General features: G+C 33.7%; 1 protein-coding gene across 2 annotated transcripts in view; it reads left to right on the top strand.

Annotated features, from left to right (window-relative positions):
• LOC130900625 (tyrosine-protein phosphatase 10D) overlaps positions 1-18,131 on the top strand; it is a 28,879-nt gene continuing 10,748 nt past the window's right edge. The window contains exons 1-9 of one of the 2 annotated variants that reach the window (XM_057811349.1): positions 1-353; positions 8,800-9,043; positions 11,852-12,136; positions 14,120-14,495; positions 15,207-15,394; positions 15,456-15,697; positions 15,749-16,040; positions 16,600-16,875; positions 16,936-17,217. In XM_057811349.1, coding sequence (XP_057667332.1) covers positions 297-353; positions 8,800-9,043; positions 11,852-12,136; positions 14,120-14,495; positions 15,207-15,394; positions 15,456-15,697; positions 15,749-16,040; positions 16,600-16,875; positions 16,936-17,217 — 2,242 coding nt within the window. In that variant the 5' untranslated portion in view covers positions 1-296. The remainder of the gene's footprint in view (positions 354-8,799; positions 9,044-11,851; positions 12,137-14,119; positions 14,496-15,206; positions 15,395-15,455; positions 15,698-15,748; positions 16,041-16,599; positions 16,876-16,935; positions 17,218-18,131) is intronic. The other variant, XM_057811348.1, reaches the window with a different exon arrangement.

Here is an 18,131-nt window from a genome sequence, read left to right as displayed (position 1 = left end):
GAAGTAGCCGACGTGTTCGTTAGCAATGCAAGAGTTTGTAATAGAATGGTAGGGGAAACGGGAAATCAAATACACTCTCCAATATTGTGTGTTGTGTGTAAATTAATATAAATAGTTGTTGACGCGAAAAGGCAGACAATATTTTCATAACATGTTGATATAAATTTTCTTAAAGTAGTACCAATAGGTGCCGTTAATATGTGTAGTTCAAAGGGTTAAATTGAAAAACAGTTATGTAGTTTGTGTGTAGTTTTTTCTAAATTTGTGTTGTTTATTACCAACTCGTATTTTTAATTATGAAGACTGATGGGATTTTATTTTTATTACTAATTCCTAGTATTACTTTCCTTCAGGTATGGCACACATTTTGAATTATAACGTATGCATGAAACTTTTGAACTTTTATGTTGCTATTAATGTTGTTCACCTTATAACACTTTTAAATATATACAATATCAACAGTATTAAGTTACATTCTTAAACTATTTTTATAAATTATTAGAATCAACGATATAAATATTAAAGAGAAATAAATATACGAGTATAAAAAGTATTACAAATTGTTGGCACACAATTTTAAGTTAAGTTTTAAGTTATTTATACGAGTGTGATATGAATAATTCAATATTGGGAACTAGATAATTTAAGAAAACGTTCCATTTGTTATTTATTATTTATCATTGCAGCTGTATGTTGATAATTTTCGATTTTCGAAATATCTTTTGGAATATTTTAATCACATTATCTGCAGAAATTGAATTATAATGATATTTGTCTATGAAAACAAAATTTAAGTCGGACGATGTAAGTCAATGAAGTATTCGTGAAAGTATGTATTTATGTAAAATCTATTCATGCCTATAATAAAGTGACCCGATAGGAAAAAATACCTCAACAGGTCCGTACTTGAAATTTTATATAGTAAATCTATGCAATTATTTAGTATTGTGTAATTACTTGCTTATTTCGATGACAAGATCTGACAACGTGATGTCCTAAACCTTACTTTTAATCTGAGTTTACGAAACTTACTAAAGCACACGGTGTCAAGCTTGTGTAAATTGCTGGTCAAAACTCAGTTGGGTTTTACTTTACTCGTGAGACTGAAAAGAAACGTGCATCGAACTGAGTTTTGGTGTAAAGCAGCTAATTTTGTTACGTGGTATGTTGAAAATTTATCAACAGCGTAATTTATTAGCTATGCATATCGCAGCTGTTAATACATATTTGATGTATTGTCCAACCTTAAATATCAAAAATTTGTTGAATAATTTTTAAAAAAACATGACAACATTTCGTGAACAAATTTTCTTCATTGGAAATGTAGTTCTCATACATGAAAATAAATCATTTATCCATAAAACATTGAAAATTCGAGAGACCATCGGGAATTGCAGGAAGTTGTCAAGTTACATTCGCGACACCATCCCATATGTCACCCCCTTTTGCTTTTATTATTTTGGTACACAATTTGAATATTCTCTCTGGAAATTTCGGTAAATAGGCTTCTGACTTCCCTGTCCAATTTGTACCACAACAACTTCATTGAGTTGAGGATAAATATTTTGCCGACCAGTACGTTTTTTGTTCAAAATCTCTTTTTACTAGGTCTCCAGTCGCCCTTCCTCCAAAACATTCCCAAACCATCACCGAGCCTCCCCTTTTAGACCCAAAATCCTCAAACTTTCATTTTAGGCCACTGCAACTTTTTAAAATGGCACCCTTCCAAATAAACCAGCTTATTTCAATCTCCTTTTCACTGTAAAAGTTCTCAAAGTCATATTCTGAGATGTCGATCAGGTTTACTGATCAATACGATACGTATCTTAAGAGGTTGTGGTTTATCGTAAAGACCCGCGATGGGCTGGCCTCGAGCTAAGAAATTAATGGCGGTTCCAATAAGAGAAGCGCGCGGAGCAGTGGTAGGTTCAAATGATCGAACAATGGTAATGATTATGGGGACATATATTCAAATTATAGATATTTTATTAAATACAACACAATACAACCAAATACAACGCAAGCAAATGGAAGTATGGACTGTTTTGCTCATATTAGCGAGACCACATAACGGGGAGACCGACGCCGCTGGCAAGCGCGGGTGCCATTAAGTTCTTGACAGAAGAGAATAGAAAAGGACGCAGTTTTCTCTCTCTTACACATGGGCGTTATAGATCATGTCCAGTCTTTCGTATACAGGGAGTTCAGTTTTCGATGCCACCATGAACGTTTCAATTCAAATATCGTAAATAGACAAATAATTGCATGTAATTTGATTCTTTGGACTTCTCATCCAAATCTAACTGTCTCTGTGGTATGTAATGTGATCTTAATGCTCTTAAATAGAAGAAAGCGTGACAAATGTTCCATCATTTTACCAGAAAGTGCATATTAACAAAAGATTTTATAATATTAGAAGAAATTATAAGTGAAAAAACTATGTTTGTATGTGACATTTTTCAAAACTTTAACTGCCTGGTTCGTAATTCAGCTATTACGTCATTTAATGTGAGTAAGGGTGAATGATCTAATATTGCAACACATGTCAGTAAACACTTTTGTTTATTTTTAAATAATAAAGACCAAAAAAAACTTAAATTCAAAATTATCACATTTATTTAACATCTGCTTGGTACTATGAGAAAGATTTTAGTAGACTAAATCTTGGTTTATGCAGTCAAAATTAAAACTAATTAATTAACGTTAAACTAAACTGTCTGTGTGGTATTTTTTCGATTTATGCAGTAAATTGAGGATATAAATTACTGGTAAATCAATAGTATGTATGGTTTTTTTTGTCATGCAAATGTGGAAAGGTTCTAACACTGTATATCAATGTTCCATCGCTGACTTTCAGACATAGCTTCTTCTTAATTTTTTGGTATCGATTTTACAAATAAAACACCACGGCGAATAATATTTTCAGAACCAAAGAACAAGGACGTTGTAAACAACCACCAATACAGACTTAAATGTATTCATAACCTCACAAAATTAAGGAATTAAACCAAGTTAAAAGTTGACAAATTCTTAGTTTTATTTAAATGAACTTCAAGCATAAGCTAAACACATAATTTCTTTAAATATTTCGACGAAGACAGGCTAACAAAAAACATTATGTGGCCTAAAGTTAAGCCATAATGAATTCGATTAGATTTGGTACTGTAGAACTGTATGAAGTAACAAAGAATTCTGATGAAACACTGATATACCGGGACAAGTTTAAAAGAAGCGGTTTACAACGTTATCCGACGTCTTTCTATATCTAATCGCCGTCTACACTACCGGTTAAAAGTTTTTGCCCACTCTGTAGTTTCCGTGATACACAACAAATAAGAATCATCAATATAATCGAAATAATCGTCGTCTATTTGGTTCCATTCGCTTTTCGGGATATGTGAAGTGAAAAAATAACTACTTTATGACTTCTCTGTTCAATTAGTCCCACAGCAGCTCAATAGGGTTTAGTTCGGGCGGTTATGACGGCTAAATCTATACGACAATACCAAAAAAGTTGAGGAAATAGTAGAAATAGGCATCTGAGAGATAGCAGTCGATGAAAAATTATGGATTTGAATTAAAATATATGAAAATGTTTATTATCAGATTATCAAATATGATTTGGAAAACACCCGACTGCCTGAGTAATAATTAAACTATTATACCTCGTATAATATTGTTTTTCGTCAATTTCGATGTGACTTTTCGCCGTATTCCCACTTCCGTTGATTTATGTAATGATATTATTAGAAATTTCTGTTTCACATCTGCTCTATTTCTAAAATAAGTTTAAGGTTAAGTATTCGATGTTTAGACATAAATTTGAAAATTGTTTCGGTATTTAACGTTCGTGAATCAGTGAAAAATTAATGAATGAAGTATTAAAAGTTTTTTTAAATTATCCCTCAAATACTGAAAATTAAACTTATAAATATTTTATCATTAGGTCTTCGAGACACAATTAAATTGAAACCATTTTTTAAACTTTATTCAATTCAATACGAATAAATTAGGATCTAGAAATATTATTTTAGATTAAAGCTTGATTAAAGCCCTTAAAAAAAACTTTAAAATGTGTAAACTTCTTTCTTGGATGACCAGAATGAATTAAAAAAATTTTTTCTCAAAGTGATCTTTATTTTTTTATTGCGTTTATATCTGTCTGTCACGAGTCTCTATCGGTGTTAACAACCTAACCTTTCAAAATTCCCTTTCTAGAGCGCGAAATTCGAATTAAAATATAAAAATGCTTACAAATGTACTAAAAAAAAAGTTTGTATTCCCAAAACTGAACCTGTACGTGGTACTTAAACTAAATTGGAAAAAAATCCAAATATAAGTATACATTTTGGAATTTTTCAAAAAACTAGACGTAACCTAAACTAGCTATTGTTATTTTGGTGCACAATTTAGGCATTTTCTGCAATAATTTCGAAAAATAATCCTCGTCTATTTGGTTCCATTTGTGTTTCAAGATATTCCAAAGATTTTACTACTTTTTGACTTCCCTGTCCAACTTGTCCCACGATAACTCAATCAGGTTCAGATCGGGCGACTTTGGCGACCAAATCTCAGTACATTCTTCCTCTCCAATTCTTTTAAATACTCTTTGCACAGCTTCGAGAAATGTTTGGGGTTGTATTTAATATTATTTTATAGCCTTTGTTTAAAATCCCTTGGCTCCAAAACATCCCCAAACCATCACTCAGCTTCCACCGAATTTTACAGTCGATTCTTCATTTGAACACTTTTCTTCTAGACCCAAAATCTCAAACTTCGACTCATCATTTCATAAAACTTTTTCCCACTCTTCGTGCGTCCAATTTTCATGTTCTTTAGCCCACTGAAATCTTTTGGTTTTATTCTAAGGTCTTGAAAGAGGTTTACCACTGCCTCCCTTCCAAAAAATTTTCTCTCATTTTTTTTTCACTGTAGAAGCAGATCCCTAGATTCAATGATCTGATTTGCTATCTCTGGATCAGTGAGTCGTTTATCACATTTTCTGATCGTTTATCTTCAGCGGTTGTGGTTTTTCGAGTCCCCCCTGATCGTTTACTCCTGGAGGACGCATATTTTTTCACATTGGAACCTTGTTTTTACCCATTTTAAAACTTACAAGTATGGATTTGCAAAAATTCGTCTTGGTTCAAAAAGTATAAATCACATCACGTTTTTAGATCTCACAGGGTTAATTGGGACTAAACGATCGATCTCATGTTTGATTTCTATTTTCTAATAACCTAACCGTAGAAAAATTAAAATAAAAAGGTTTTCAGTGGACGGTCATACGACATTGACTATTGACGAAGATCGAACAGAAAAAAATCTGTTTTATTGGCAACAACTTTGTCGAAAAAAAATCAATACATATTTTTGTATTTTTCAAATTAATGATTAAATAAAAGTAATTGAATTCCAGACTTCAGTACACCTCTATATATTAATAAAAGATGTTATACTGATAAAAAAATCTGGCATTCATCCTTATATTGATTTCGAAACTGCATCGTCTGGCTAGACTACTACAAATTCGTAATGAACCTCCCCCATCAAACGTTCTATATTTATATGCGGAAATATGAACTTCGAGTGCTGGCTGAGCGGATGAACTCGACTGTGGGAATCAAAAGGACTCGAGGTTTACATATGTGCGGGGCTTTCAGCTTCCGTCTTTTCAGGAAATATATAAGTACCTGCTTTTTAAAATAGTCTTTTATTTGAACCCATGTTTCATCTATTTAATATTAACATACAAAATATTCAACTAACATAGTAGATGTGAACGATCGTATTCAAAGTTCTTTTCATGTAATTTTGACCTTAATTTTATTTTGGCCAACCCTGTATAAATAACTTTCCGAGACTTACAATTTGTTAAAGGTAAGATGGTTCATTTGTTTTTTTAATAAAATAAATTTGTTTCACAGTTGTTCATTATACCGAGATACATCGTACAGTCGAAGCCATAAAACTTTTATTGCCCATTATGTCTGCGTTTTCAATTGAAAAATATAAGTTAACCAATTTATAGACTGCTCTATAAATAAATTTGAAAGCTTTTGGTTCGTGAAACTATTTTTAATTTGTTCTAAATAAACACATTATACTTCTCTCATTTACAATTTAATTGCAGAAGCTGTTTATATAAGGAGCAATCAAAAACACGCCTCGCGAAAACGGCCCCGTATGCAAATAATATTTATTATACTACCCCTATACATTCGAAGGAATCTATTGTACATGCGGATACGTATGTACAATTTGGTTCGTCAACCAATCAAAATAGATTCATATGTCTATTTTGGCAATATTTCCTTTTTATTGGGCAATTTTATCTAAATAAATTTGATTAATATCCGGGCTATATAGTAAATGCGTTAAAAATTTCTAGTTCAGTCAATTTTTCGCGAGTCATCAAATATGTGAGTAGTAAGGCGTTGTCAGGATTGAATCAAGACATTACAAATATAGTAGATATGTTTATAAGTTAGCCGTCTTGTGAATAATACAAAATGTTTTCTTCTTCATCTCATTCGTTGAGTACAGCGCTTGCATAACTTTTATTTAACCAATTCGCCGATCACGGTAAATATTTCAATAGACAAAGGTAGCAATATATGAATCACCCTACTCTATATGTAATATCTCTATGAGTGGAATACAACGCTCCTTCGTGCCTTTATTCTGACATATGTCATAATTTCATACGAGAATTTTGTCTTTGTATGTGAATTTTCCGTGAATATGAACTTATTTCCTTTGATTTTTACATTCTGTATATTTCAACAAGTTAAAAATCATGTTGTGTAATAGTGTATTTTATTTTTTGTAATTTCGTTTCATCTAATTTATACTTTCGAAACAACTTAAATAACTATTTCCTAATTTTACTAATGCAAAATTAAGTAAGTGAATTAGTCACGACAAAACTATTAAGAACAATAAAATATTTGAGTACAATTCTTAACCTTTCATTCCATACCTTTTGCTGACAACGTCATTTTTAGAAATGCTTTAAATTTTAACCATTGTTGTTTTGTTTCTCGAAATAAAAGAAACCAAATGAAACTTATAATAAAAAACATTTGTCATGTTACCTCATTATTAGAGGACGGGCAATATATGATTAAATAACTTTAAACTACAGGTAAAGTCTCATACTAAAAATTATACATCGAGACGAGGTCATATTTAAACAACGTTGCCAAACTTTAAAAATAGTATGTAATATAAAAATATTTTGATTTCAATTGTATCTAATTCTGGATCATTTTTATTCTTAATATGTATATGCAAAATTAAACGAAGAATCGGAATTATAGGTAATATCAATTTAACAATGTTGATTAATTTTCAATTTCTTATGGGATTGGAAAACTGTTCTGTCAAAATTACTAAAATGGAACCGGAAAACATTGACTAGGTCGTACATGTAGTTCAATAGTCCAGTCAAAGTTAGTTATAATTTATTATTAAATATAACATATACAATAGTGATTTTTGTATAAGAAAATATTTAAACAAGTCATTGCTATAAGTTAATCAATTCTCGCTAATTTTAAACATCTTTAATTAGCTATTAGGTACGAGGTATGTACACAATGAAAGTTTCGTTTTTATTTATATCACCGTCAGCACTGCGATCGTTGTACGCCATTTTCAAATTGCTGCTGATGACGTGTAGTGCTTCTTTGTGATATCAGTCTTAATTGAAAATGTCGCCGCTTGGGAAATAAGATCTGTGATTCGTCTTCTGAATGCAAAGAAACTTAAACGAAGTGGAATTTATCGGAAACTTAACTCTTAGGAATGGTAACTCTTAGAAAAAAATCACGGAGACCATTTTTGTAGAGAATTTTAAGATATACAACTTTGGTTTGAGGTTTTTTTTGATGAAACTTACCGTTTTCGAGAAAAATCCAATTTAAAATTTTGACCTTTGACCCCGAATAACTTTTGTAGCACACATAGGATCGATGAGGATTTTTAAAACTTTATTTGTATCGGTAAATCCTAGTTTTCGATTAATATTTCGCTTTCCGGGAATTTGTTATTTGACCACTATTTTTTTTTATATATATATATATTGACCGGACTAATGTTTGTGGTAGGTGGTTATGTTAAAGTCTGGTAAATTGTGCGTGTTTTAGTTTGTAATACAATTTATGTTCACAATTAACTTAACTTCTACTCCATATATTTATCAGTTTGTTTTTGAATACTCTTAAAAAACAAAATTTATTATAATTTGTAGGTAATAGAATCGGCCGCTGGATTTTTTGTTATACGGTTTTACACCATTAAATATAAGTGAACAAGGTTATAAATATGCTTTTTATCGTATACACCTTCTTTGTTACTATCCTCGATCTGATAGGCGATGAATAATTTACCTACCTGAATACCCATTGGCGTCGACTACATAAAGTTTCTCGGCTTGGTGCTCCACCTATTTTGAATATAAGCTATTCAACACAACGTAACAACTTTTGAAACTAGACATAAGTGCATTGTTGAGCTTAGAAAACATTGAAGGTTATGGTTATGGTTGTTTGAACCTTGCTTCCATACAAATTATACTGCTCACAATTCTGAAGTTTTTGGAGAAGATTTTCTCGACTAATACATATTATTAAACATGTGAAAGAAACTAGAGAGACTTGCAGATCATTATGAACACACTGTTTACACTAACACTACACCAATACTAACAATTACACTATCTGACGCGTTTTGTTAACCAACTTATCATCTTCAAGGAGTGAATCGCGAAAGTGAAACTTTATTTTGTAATTTCAGGTGACTTTTGGTGCAGAATTGGTCATTCATATCCCTGGGAATTTAGGACAAGATGGCGTTGTTTATAGACTAGATTATTTCCCTCCAATCGGTCATCCGGCACCGAATACCACCATCGCTTCCAAAGATATTAGAGATGTCATTAAATTTTCTCAAGCTCTACCTGGAACTAAGTATGACTTCTGGTTGTATTATTCTAATGCTACGCACAACATGCTAACTTGGACTGCCAATTTTACAACAGGTATGCATAAGAACCGTATTTATTACTGTCTTGGTTGTGTCTACTACCAAATATTCAAAAAGTGCTATAAATCTGATTACTTGAGATTTAAAAGTTTATAAACGTGAGTCATCTTGGATAATAGATTCCCAGATGATTACTAACACTCGGTTGATTTGCTGATTCCTATCTGTCACCAGTTTTTATAAGATTTTTTAAACTCTAATACAAGTTTAGAGTACACCGTTTCAGCCGCTTCTATGGCAGCTCTGCTGTCTCAGCAGATTGGCGTTCCATTCCATCATATTGAGAAAAATTCGCTTATTATGAGGCCTCCTCCGCCGAAGCCTTCTTGAACCGAACCATTCATCCTGAAGTTGCCTCCAAGCCCATTAAAAATGATTGGATGGACTCAACTATCTTCGTACAGGAAGATCTTCTGCAAAAGACCCTACGTACAACCGATGGCCATTCTGCACGTCCAGAGGCTACAGGTGGTGTTTTTCTTTAATTTTATTTTGGGGTCCACGTGTAGAAGATGATGGAATTTTTTGTTTTTCTTTGAATCCACAGTGTTCGTAGTTTCAAGCCCTTATTATTAACTGCCCATTAAAAATGATTGGACAATCATCAGGCGGTTTGCGTCAACAATTTCGTATGGCTAGTAGATCTAGCTTACACTTCGTTGAGGATATTCAGCTGTATGCTGTCTTCAAAGCTTCGAATTGTATCGTTAGGTTCAAAGATGGAAGATCCAGTAGGACTAGAAGCGTAGGCATCGACTCAACTACAGGAAAATCTTCTGCAAAAGACCCTACGTACAACCGATGGCCATTCTGCACGTCCAGAGGCTGCAGGTGGTGTTTTTCTTTAATTTTATTTTGGGGTCCACGTGTAGAAGATGATGGAATTTGTTTGTTTTTCTTTGAATCTACAGTGTTAGTAGTTCCAAGCCCTTATTATTAACTGCCCATTAAAAATGATTGGACAATCATCAAGCGGTTTGCGTCAACAATTTCGTATGGCTAGTAGATCCAGCTTACACTTCGTTGAGGATATTCAGCCTGTATGCTGTCTTCAAAGCTTCGAATTGTATCGTTAGGTTCAAAGATGGAAGATCCAGTAGGACTAGAAGCGTAGGCATCGACTCAACTACAGGAAAATCTTCTGCAAAAGACCCTACGTACAACCGATGGCCATTCTGCACGTCCAGAGGCTACAGGTGGTGTTTTTCTTTAATTTTATTTTGGGGTCCACGTGTAGAAGATGATGGAATTTTTTGTTTTTCTTTGAATCTACAGTGTTCGTAGTTCCAAGCCCTTATTATTAACTGCCCATTAAAAATGATTGGACAATCATCAAGCGGTTTGCGTCAACAATTTCGTATGGCTAGTAGATCCAGCTTACACTTCGTTGAGGATATTCAGCCTGTATGCTGTCTTCAAAGCTTCGAATTGTATCGTTAGGTTCAAAGATGGAAGATCCAGTAGGACTAGAAGCGTACGTATGGACTCAACTACAGGAAAATCTTCTGCAAAAGACCCTACGTACAACCGATGGCCATTCTGCACGTCCAGAGGCTGCAAGTGGTTTTTTTATTTTATTTTGGGATCCACGTGTAGAAGATGATGGAATTTTTTTGTTTTTCTTTGAATCCACAGTGTTTGTAGTACCAAGACCTTATTATTAAGCATCTTTCGCGGTACCTGATTAGAGCTCATATACCATCCATCCCTAGGCACCACCTTGGATTAAACCCTCAAAAACGAGCCGTTTTTTGCAATGGTTGCCCACCTTGTGACTACATACGCGAGTTCAAGGTCCAACAGTTCTTTTATGGGTTTTATTAGTATAGATGATTATTATTATCATTTGAATTATGTCATTATAATTTTTTTCGGTTCTTAAGTATTTGACAGCTCTGACAGCCGCCCTTGGAATTGTTTTTTGTATAATTTCGTAAAGTTTTTTTCTATCTACAGCACAACAAACATTTCTATGTATTTATTAAAAATAATCATTTGCAACAAAGTAATAACTAATATTAGAAACAATTTCGTGTTGTTTAACATGAATTTTAATTGACTGTGAAATGAACAAATTATAAACATAAAATAATCACGTATTAAGGGTATTTAAATACTTTTAAAACTAATCTTTGATTTAAATTCAATTAAATTATCATTATTTTGTATTATTTAAACGTTAATTTATTTTTTAATATGATATATTAAAATGTAATGTTTTAAAACCGATATTAAAGCGATTACACAGGCAATGAAGTTAGCCTAGGATTTGCGATACAGGATATTTTCTATTTACCTTAAAAATCATTCAAAATGGGCATCCAAAGGCAAATAGAATAGAAAATTGTGTTTATAGAACTTGAGGCTACCATATGATCTTGGAATCAGATCAAGAGGCTAAAGAGTCGTGCTACTTCGGCTCCAAAAGTGAATTGGGGTTCAGAAAACATGCAAGAGGTTGTTGGCATTAGTTGCAACAAGACTTTTTTCCTACAATGGTAAAAAAATTAAACGCGTAGTATTATATCAATATTTTGGATCAACTAGACTTAAAAATTCGTGGTTGATACAAGAAAAAAATTAATTTCATCAACTAAACGCAAACTTTGGTTGCACTGACTTCTGACTGTTTTCGAATATCAAAAAATTCATGCGTAGGAAACAATTTCCATGGAACGAAGAGGAGATACGAGCCGTGGAAACGTCTTCTAAAAACTCACAGCTGGAATGGGGTCCATTGATGGTTTTTAGTCGAACGAGAAAAACTTGTACAATTAGATGATTTCTAAATATTTTATTTTAGTACCTGATCCACCTTCCGGCCTATCGGTAGACGTTAGAAGTGGAAAAACCGCCATTATATCATGGGAATCTCCTACCCAGGGGAGCTTCACTAGTTTTAAACTCAAGATAAATCCTCTAGTTCACATTTCGGAACAAAAACAACAACCTATTATCATCGATAACGTAGATAACAACATGTACGTTTTAAAGGATCTCGTACCAGGAGCTACGTATCAAGTACAAGCGTTCACAGTTTTCGAAAACAAAGAAAGCGTCGCATACACTTCCAGAAATTTCACTACAAGTGAGTAAATTTTATTTATAACAATTATGAATTCATGCTACTCCTTATATACTATTTTTCAAAGTTGTAGTAGATCTTTGGGCCAAGTTTTACGTAGTCTTCTCGTGCGTGGATTGTTCTTCTATTAGCTCGTTATCTTGGTATGCCATCTGTTGATTACACGTGGAGGGTATGATTACTGACGTACCAAGGAGCATCCGGCCAGGTTTTTTTAATGTTATGGATTGAAACTTTCGTATTATATTGATCCCAGTAGGTTTAGCGCATCCCCAGAGTTATTCTTCTTTTAGTGTTTTTTTCGTGGTAAGTCGCTGATCTAGATGAAGGCCAAGGTATTTAGTTTCATTTGCTTCGTATGTTGTTCATAGTTACTGGAGGGCATATATTATGACGCATGGTGAAGGTAATTTGTCGATATAATTTTGTAAATCTTCAGAAGAGGTTAATGGATCGTCGTTTGTAGCTAAAACTTCTATATCATCAGCCATTTCATTGTTGTTAGTTACTGGTAGATCTGACTCCAGATTTAATAGGAAAGAAATTAGATTTCTGTGGCACACCTTATCTAAGACCTGAAAGATGTCTTGGAATACCGCGTTGCAATACTTTTTGTCTTCAAGACTCTTGGAGATTTGATTTATTAACCTTTGAACTATCCAAATTGATGATTAGGTGGTATGTCCATGAGATAATGATCCGTGTTTATCCTTTTTAGTAGGTGACTGATAGTATGCATAATCTCTGCATACTTCCAAACTTTTGGAAAGATAATCATAGGATACGATTGATTATTGTTGTTAAAAGGACAACAGCTTTACGTGGTGATTGTTTCAGAACTTGTCCTTTGATAAGGTCATATCCAGGTGCTTTGTCTTATCTATTTCTTCAGATGGGCAGCGAATGTATCAGCCTCTGATCGAACCCACTCTGCGTTTGGTTTGCGCACTGGTGCTTGAGATCTTTTTAGTTTTTTTGTAGCCTTCCATAGAGTTTGATAAATTATGGATAAATTGGTCGAGTAGTACTCGATTGAATCGTTTTGTGCCTCACGAAGTGCTGTTTTTAGTTCCCTAGTTTCTGGTTCTTTGCCATGTTTTTCTGGCTCTTCGTTTTTCAGTGATGAGTTGGTAAATGTGTAGTGGTTCGTTTGTGGATTTATGTGGTGTCCCAGGGTGCTTCTTGTATCATTTTTGTAAAGTATTGTCCTGTTTGTTCCAGGTCCTCTGGGTATTTTTAGTCGGAGGTTGAGGTTATCTTTTAAGTAGTTTACGAACTTACTCGACTTACCTCTATGTTTCTGACGAGGTAAATTTGTTTAAAACACATTCTAGTATCTTACTAATTGCTTGACATACAAATCCCGATTTGATTTTTTTTATATAAGCACTGCTTATTTAAATATTTACACATCAATTTTCACTTCATAGAAAGCTAAATACCATAACGATTTGACGTATAATCGAGAAATTACCAATTTAAATATATTCTGTCGACTGAGAATGAGATTAAGCAACTTGGAATTAACAAATAATTTGCAAGGACTTATAATTTTAATTAGTATAAATGGTAAATCGCGTTGTCTTGTATACTTTGTGGTTTTTCAGGAGCTCTCGATTTACTAACAATTTTCCAAACTGCACTTTCAGGAAATCTCGTTAAACCTGAAGTCTCTTTCAATGAAAAATATTTTTCGTGACCTTGCTCTACTAACTTTAAGTAAACACTTAATTTTGCGTTTGCTGTTTGGTACGCATTCTAAAAGAAATTATCGAACTTTGGATCGAAATGAACTTACACAGACAAATGCGTTGGTTGGAGGCTAATTACTTTCTTAGATCGTGAAAAATTTTATATCTGTTGTGAATACATATCTTACTGTTATTATATTCGTGGGTTCTAATTACATATTTCAAGAAATTTCTTCTTTTTCTTGTGATTAAATAAACTAAAATCTTCTGGTATTTATATAGTTAATTTTCACAGAACCTAACACACCGGGAAAATTCATAGTATGGTTCAGGAACGAAACTACCTTACTAGTTTTATGGCAACCCCCTTATCCGGCAGCTATTTATTCCCACTACAAAGTATCCATAGATCCACCAGATGCGAACGATAGTGTTCTTTATGTAGAAAAAGAAGGAGAACCTCCTGGACCTGCCCAGGCGGCTTTTAAAGGATTAATACCGGGTAGAGCTTATAATATTTCCGTACAAACTATGTCAGAAGATGAAATTTCCACACCTACCACTGCTCAGTATAGGACAGTGCCTTTAAAACCACAAAGAATTTACTTCGACAGGGATAAGATTACATCCCATTCGTTTGTCGTACATTGGGATCCTCCTAGTGGGAAAAGGTAAGAAATCTAATTATTCGAAGTGTATGTTTCCTAAACTATGATCGGGTTAAACAGATCATGATCTGAATGTTCGGAAACCAACATTTTCAAATATCACTTAGTTCACTTATTGTGGCCTAGTAGTCACTTCTGATTTATTCATTCTAACCATCCAGTTTTTGAAGAATTTAATTTGTTATCGGCTTCCCACTCGAAGAAATCGATAAAACCCTAGATTCGTTGCTAAAACGTTCTCTATCTACATTCTACAATTGGAGTATAAAATCAAACACAGATGGAAATTATTAAATAAGGAACCAGTAGGTAGAAGAAATTTGAATAAAAAGGAGCTAAAAAAACTGAATTTATATACTATTTTTTTTTAATATAACCAAACAGGAATCTGTTCTGTTTAAGTCGCTATGTTTCCTAAATTAATGGAAAATACGTATTTACACGGAAATTTACTTGAAATAGAAGGAATTTATTAAAGATAACATAAAAATATATTAGAAAATCTTGCCAGCAACAAGTTTTACAAAATTTACTTTGATTTTACACTTCAGTTGTAGAATGTAGTATATAGAGGATGTTTTAGTAAAAAAACTAGGGTTTTATTGAATTCTTCGAAAGGAGTGGGAGGTCAATAACAAATTAATTTCTTCAAAAACTGTAAGCTCAACGTGCTCTCGTTTTTTTTAACTCATTAATTTTGTTCTTTCAATTAAGTGAATTCGACAAGTATCAAATATCGTTGGGAACCGTACGGAAGCCGCCCCCGGTTCCAAGATCGAAAGAAGACTTGACATTTTGGGAATTTAAAGATAATTTAGAACCTGGTAAAACCTACTCCGTTGTAGTTAAAACAGTATCAGGCAAAGTGACATCGTGGCCGGTCAGCAGTGAGGTGACGTTAAGTGAGTATTACCGAAATTGATTTTCTTTTTACAATTCAACAATTTTCATTAATGCATTTAGAACCACTACCAGTGAAATATTTACGAACAACTACCGATCCAAAAACTGGTACGGTTAGTATCTTCTGGAGTCCCGATCCGGCTAGTACACAAGAAGGATATTTGGTATCGTATCATGAAGCAGAAAGTACAACGGGCGATAGTAACACCATTACTACAAATCAAACGGAAATAAGTCTGGAAGCTTTATTGCCCGGTAGAAATTATTCATTGACAATTCAAACTGTCTCTAAAGATCAACTGGTAAGTGATTTCATCGTTTAAATAATATAATTTTGTAATAAAATTTTATAGTCAACAGAAGAATCACTTTATGTGGCGACCAAACCTAGCGCACCTGTTATAGAAGATCTTAGACCGATGATCGACGGTCTTAACATCAGCTGGAAATCTGATGTCAATTCAAAACAAGATAAATTCGAAATTCAATGGATAAGAAACGATACGCACGAAAGAAATATTAGAACGAGCTACGAATCAAAGATTATATTGAGTCATCTTTATCCGGGTGCTGGGTATCTGGTTAAAGTGTTTGCAATATCACACGGTTTGAAAAGTGAACCGCATGAATATTTTCAACCTGTATGTAAGTATTTTACTGCAGTATTTCCAAATCTGAGCGTCAATTTTTCGAGTATGGCTCTAACTTCCAAAGATCTTTCCATTTCGAACCCCCAGGTAGTGCACAGTCTTCATGTGTCTATCGAGGCTGAAATGACCTTCTGATATTGACTTCCAAGAGTATCTTTGTCTGTTTTAACCCAGTAACAGATTTTTTCTTATCTATCTCTTTTCTAGTATTTTCTCTTTAGTCCTGTAATCGATTCTATAGAAGGGTTTTGTAACTTAGCAATTCAGTCTGCTATTTCATTTTCCTCCACCCCAGTGTGTCGTGGAACCCTTTAGAGGGTAACTTTATTTGTGTCCAGATGATGTAACTTTTTTTGGCATTCCCAAACCGGCTGGTATCTTTTTATATTGGATCTAAGAGTCCCTAATTTCTTCCCAAACTGAATTGGGCATATTTCTCGTTTGCAAATATTTATACTTCTGGTCTTCCCATAAAGTTTTAGATTTTCCTTCCTTCCTAATACAATTGTTTTTTGTTAGATTCAGTACTATAACCTATAATTTAATGTTTTCAGTTCCGAGACCTCCCAGGAACATGTCTATCGAAAATACGAATACGACAACTAATTCGGTGATCGTTCAATGGTCAGCTCCGACAGATTCCTTAATATCCGAATACGCGATACGTTATAGGACCGAAAGTGATAACCAATGGGTCAGACTGCCTGCCGTCCAAAATACCGAAGCCGAAGTGGCCGACATGACACCAGGAGAACGGTACACAATCCAAGTGAATACAGTGAGTTACGGTTTGGAAAGTAACGAACCGCAACAATTAAATTATACAGTCAGTAAGTAATTAGATGATGTTGGGATATACTGGAGTCTTCACGAATAATTTTATCTTTCAGGACCAAATCCAGTGTCGAATATTAATCCTGTAGTGGATTCGAACAATGTAACATTGGTATGGCCTAGACCGGATGGTAGAGTCGATGTTTACATTGTCAAATGGCGTGAATCTATCAATCCAACGAATACGAATAAACAAAATATCAATCAAACTCAAAATGGAACTGGTCCTATTCGAATGTTGATAAACGATTTAATGCCTGGTGTCGAATACACTTTTGAAATTCGAGCTATTTCCAACGATTTAGAAAGCGAAACGACCGTCGTAAAAGCACGTACAAGTTAGTAAAACTACTTCATATTTATTTTACTGAAATGGGCAGGACAATTATAAAATAGATTCCATATCGCTTGCTCTGAATCTGCAGCTGTCGTCCTCTGCGATAACTTAAGATGGTATTTAACAGGTCAGCGACCTTTCAGAAGACCGACCAACAGTTTAATGTCGTTTCTGGACATCTCGAGATGTTCCTCAGATCTTAGCTGATGAGTTACTGAATCTTTTGGATTGTATTATACCTGGATTGCTGTTCCGGTCAACTAAAGTTCATCCATTCAGTTTGTTATTGACGTTACATCTCATCAGGCAACAGTAGAGTTCTGAACCAATATATGAAGGCTGTCTACTGCTATACCTTGATAGCCATATTAGGGTTCCTTTGTTTCTGATAGCGCTTTTAGCGTTTGTTTACTCTAAGACGTGCACTCAATAATCTTCAGATCCTCAAGTAAGTTTTGCTATCGAAGAGATCGTTTCAGGAGTGTAGGGCTGGATCTAGGTTTCATCTACAATTATGAATCGACTCATTTTACTTAAATCACCTCAATATGGCCTAGGAAATTTTTATTCAAATGAGCTTTTATGTGGAAATTGCGTTCTTCAGATATGCCGATAGTTTCATGTATATTTTAGGGTGAATGATGTGGCGTAGACTCTTCGTTCGCAGTCTCTAATTCTTCTGTCACTTGTGTTGGCGAATTGTCTTTGTCTATATTCAATAACAGCTCGATACTAGTTTTTATTTTTCAATTTTTAGAAAAATCTCCACAACGTCTCACTTATACAATTATTAAAAAGAAAATAAGCGTACAAAATATAAGTACTGACATCTTTAGGTTAAGGCCGGAAACTTTTCAGACAGCGTACGGAATATGAGTACTGACATCTTTATGTTAAGGCCTTAAACTTTTTAGA

The sequence above is a fragment of the Diorhabda carinulata genome, chromosome X (genome assembly GCF_026250575.1).
Source record: "Diorhabda carinulata isolate Delta chromosome X, icDioCari1.1, whole genome shotgun sequence".
Lineage (NCBI taxonomy): Eukaryota > Metazoa > Arthropoda > Insecta > Coleoptera > Chrysomelidae > Diorhabda > Diorhabda carinulata.
This window is presented reverse-complemented; position numbering and strand designations above follow the sequence as displayed.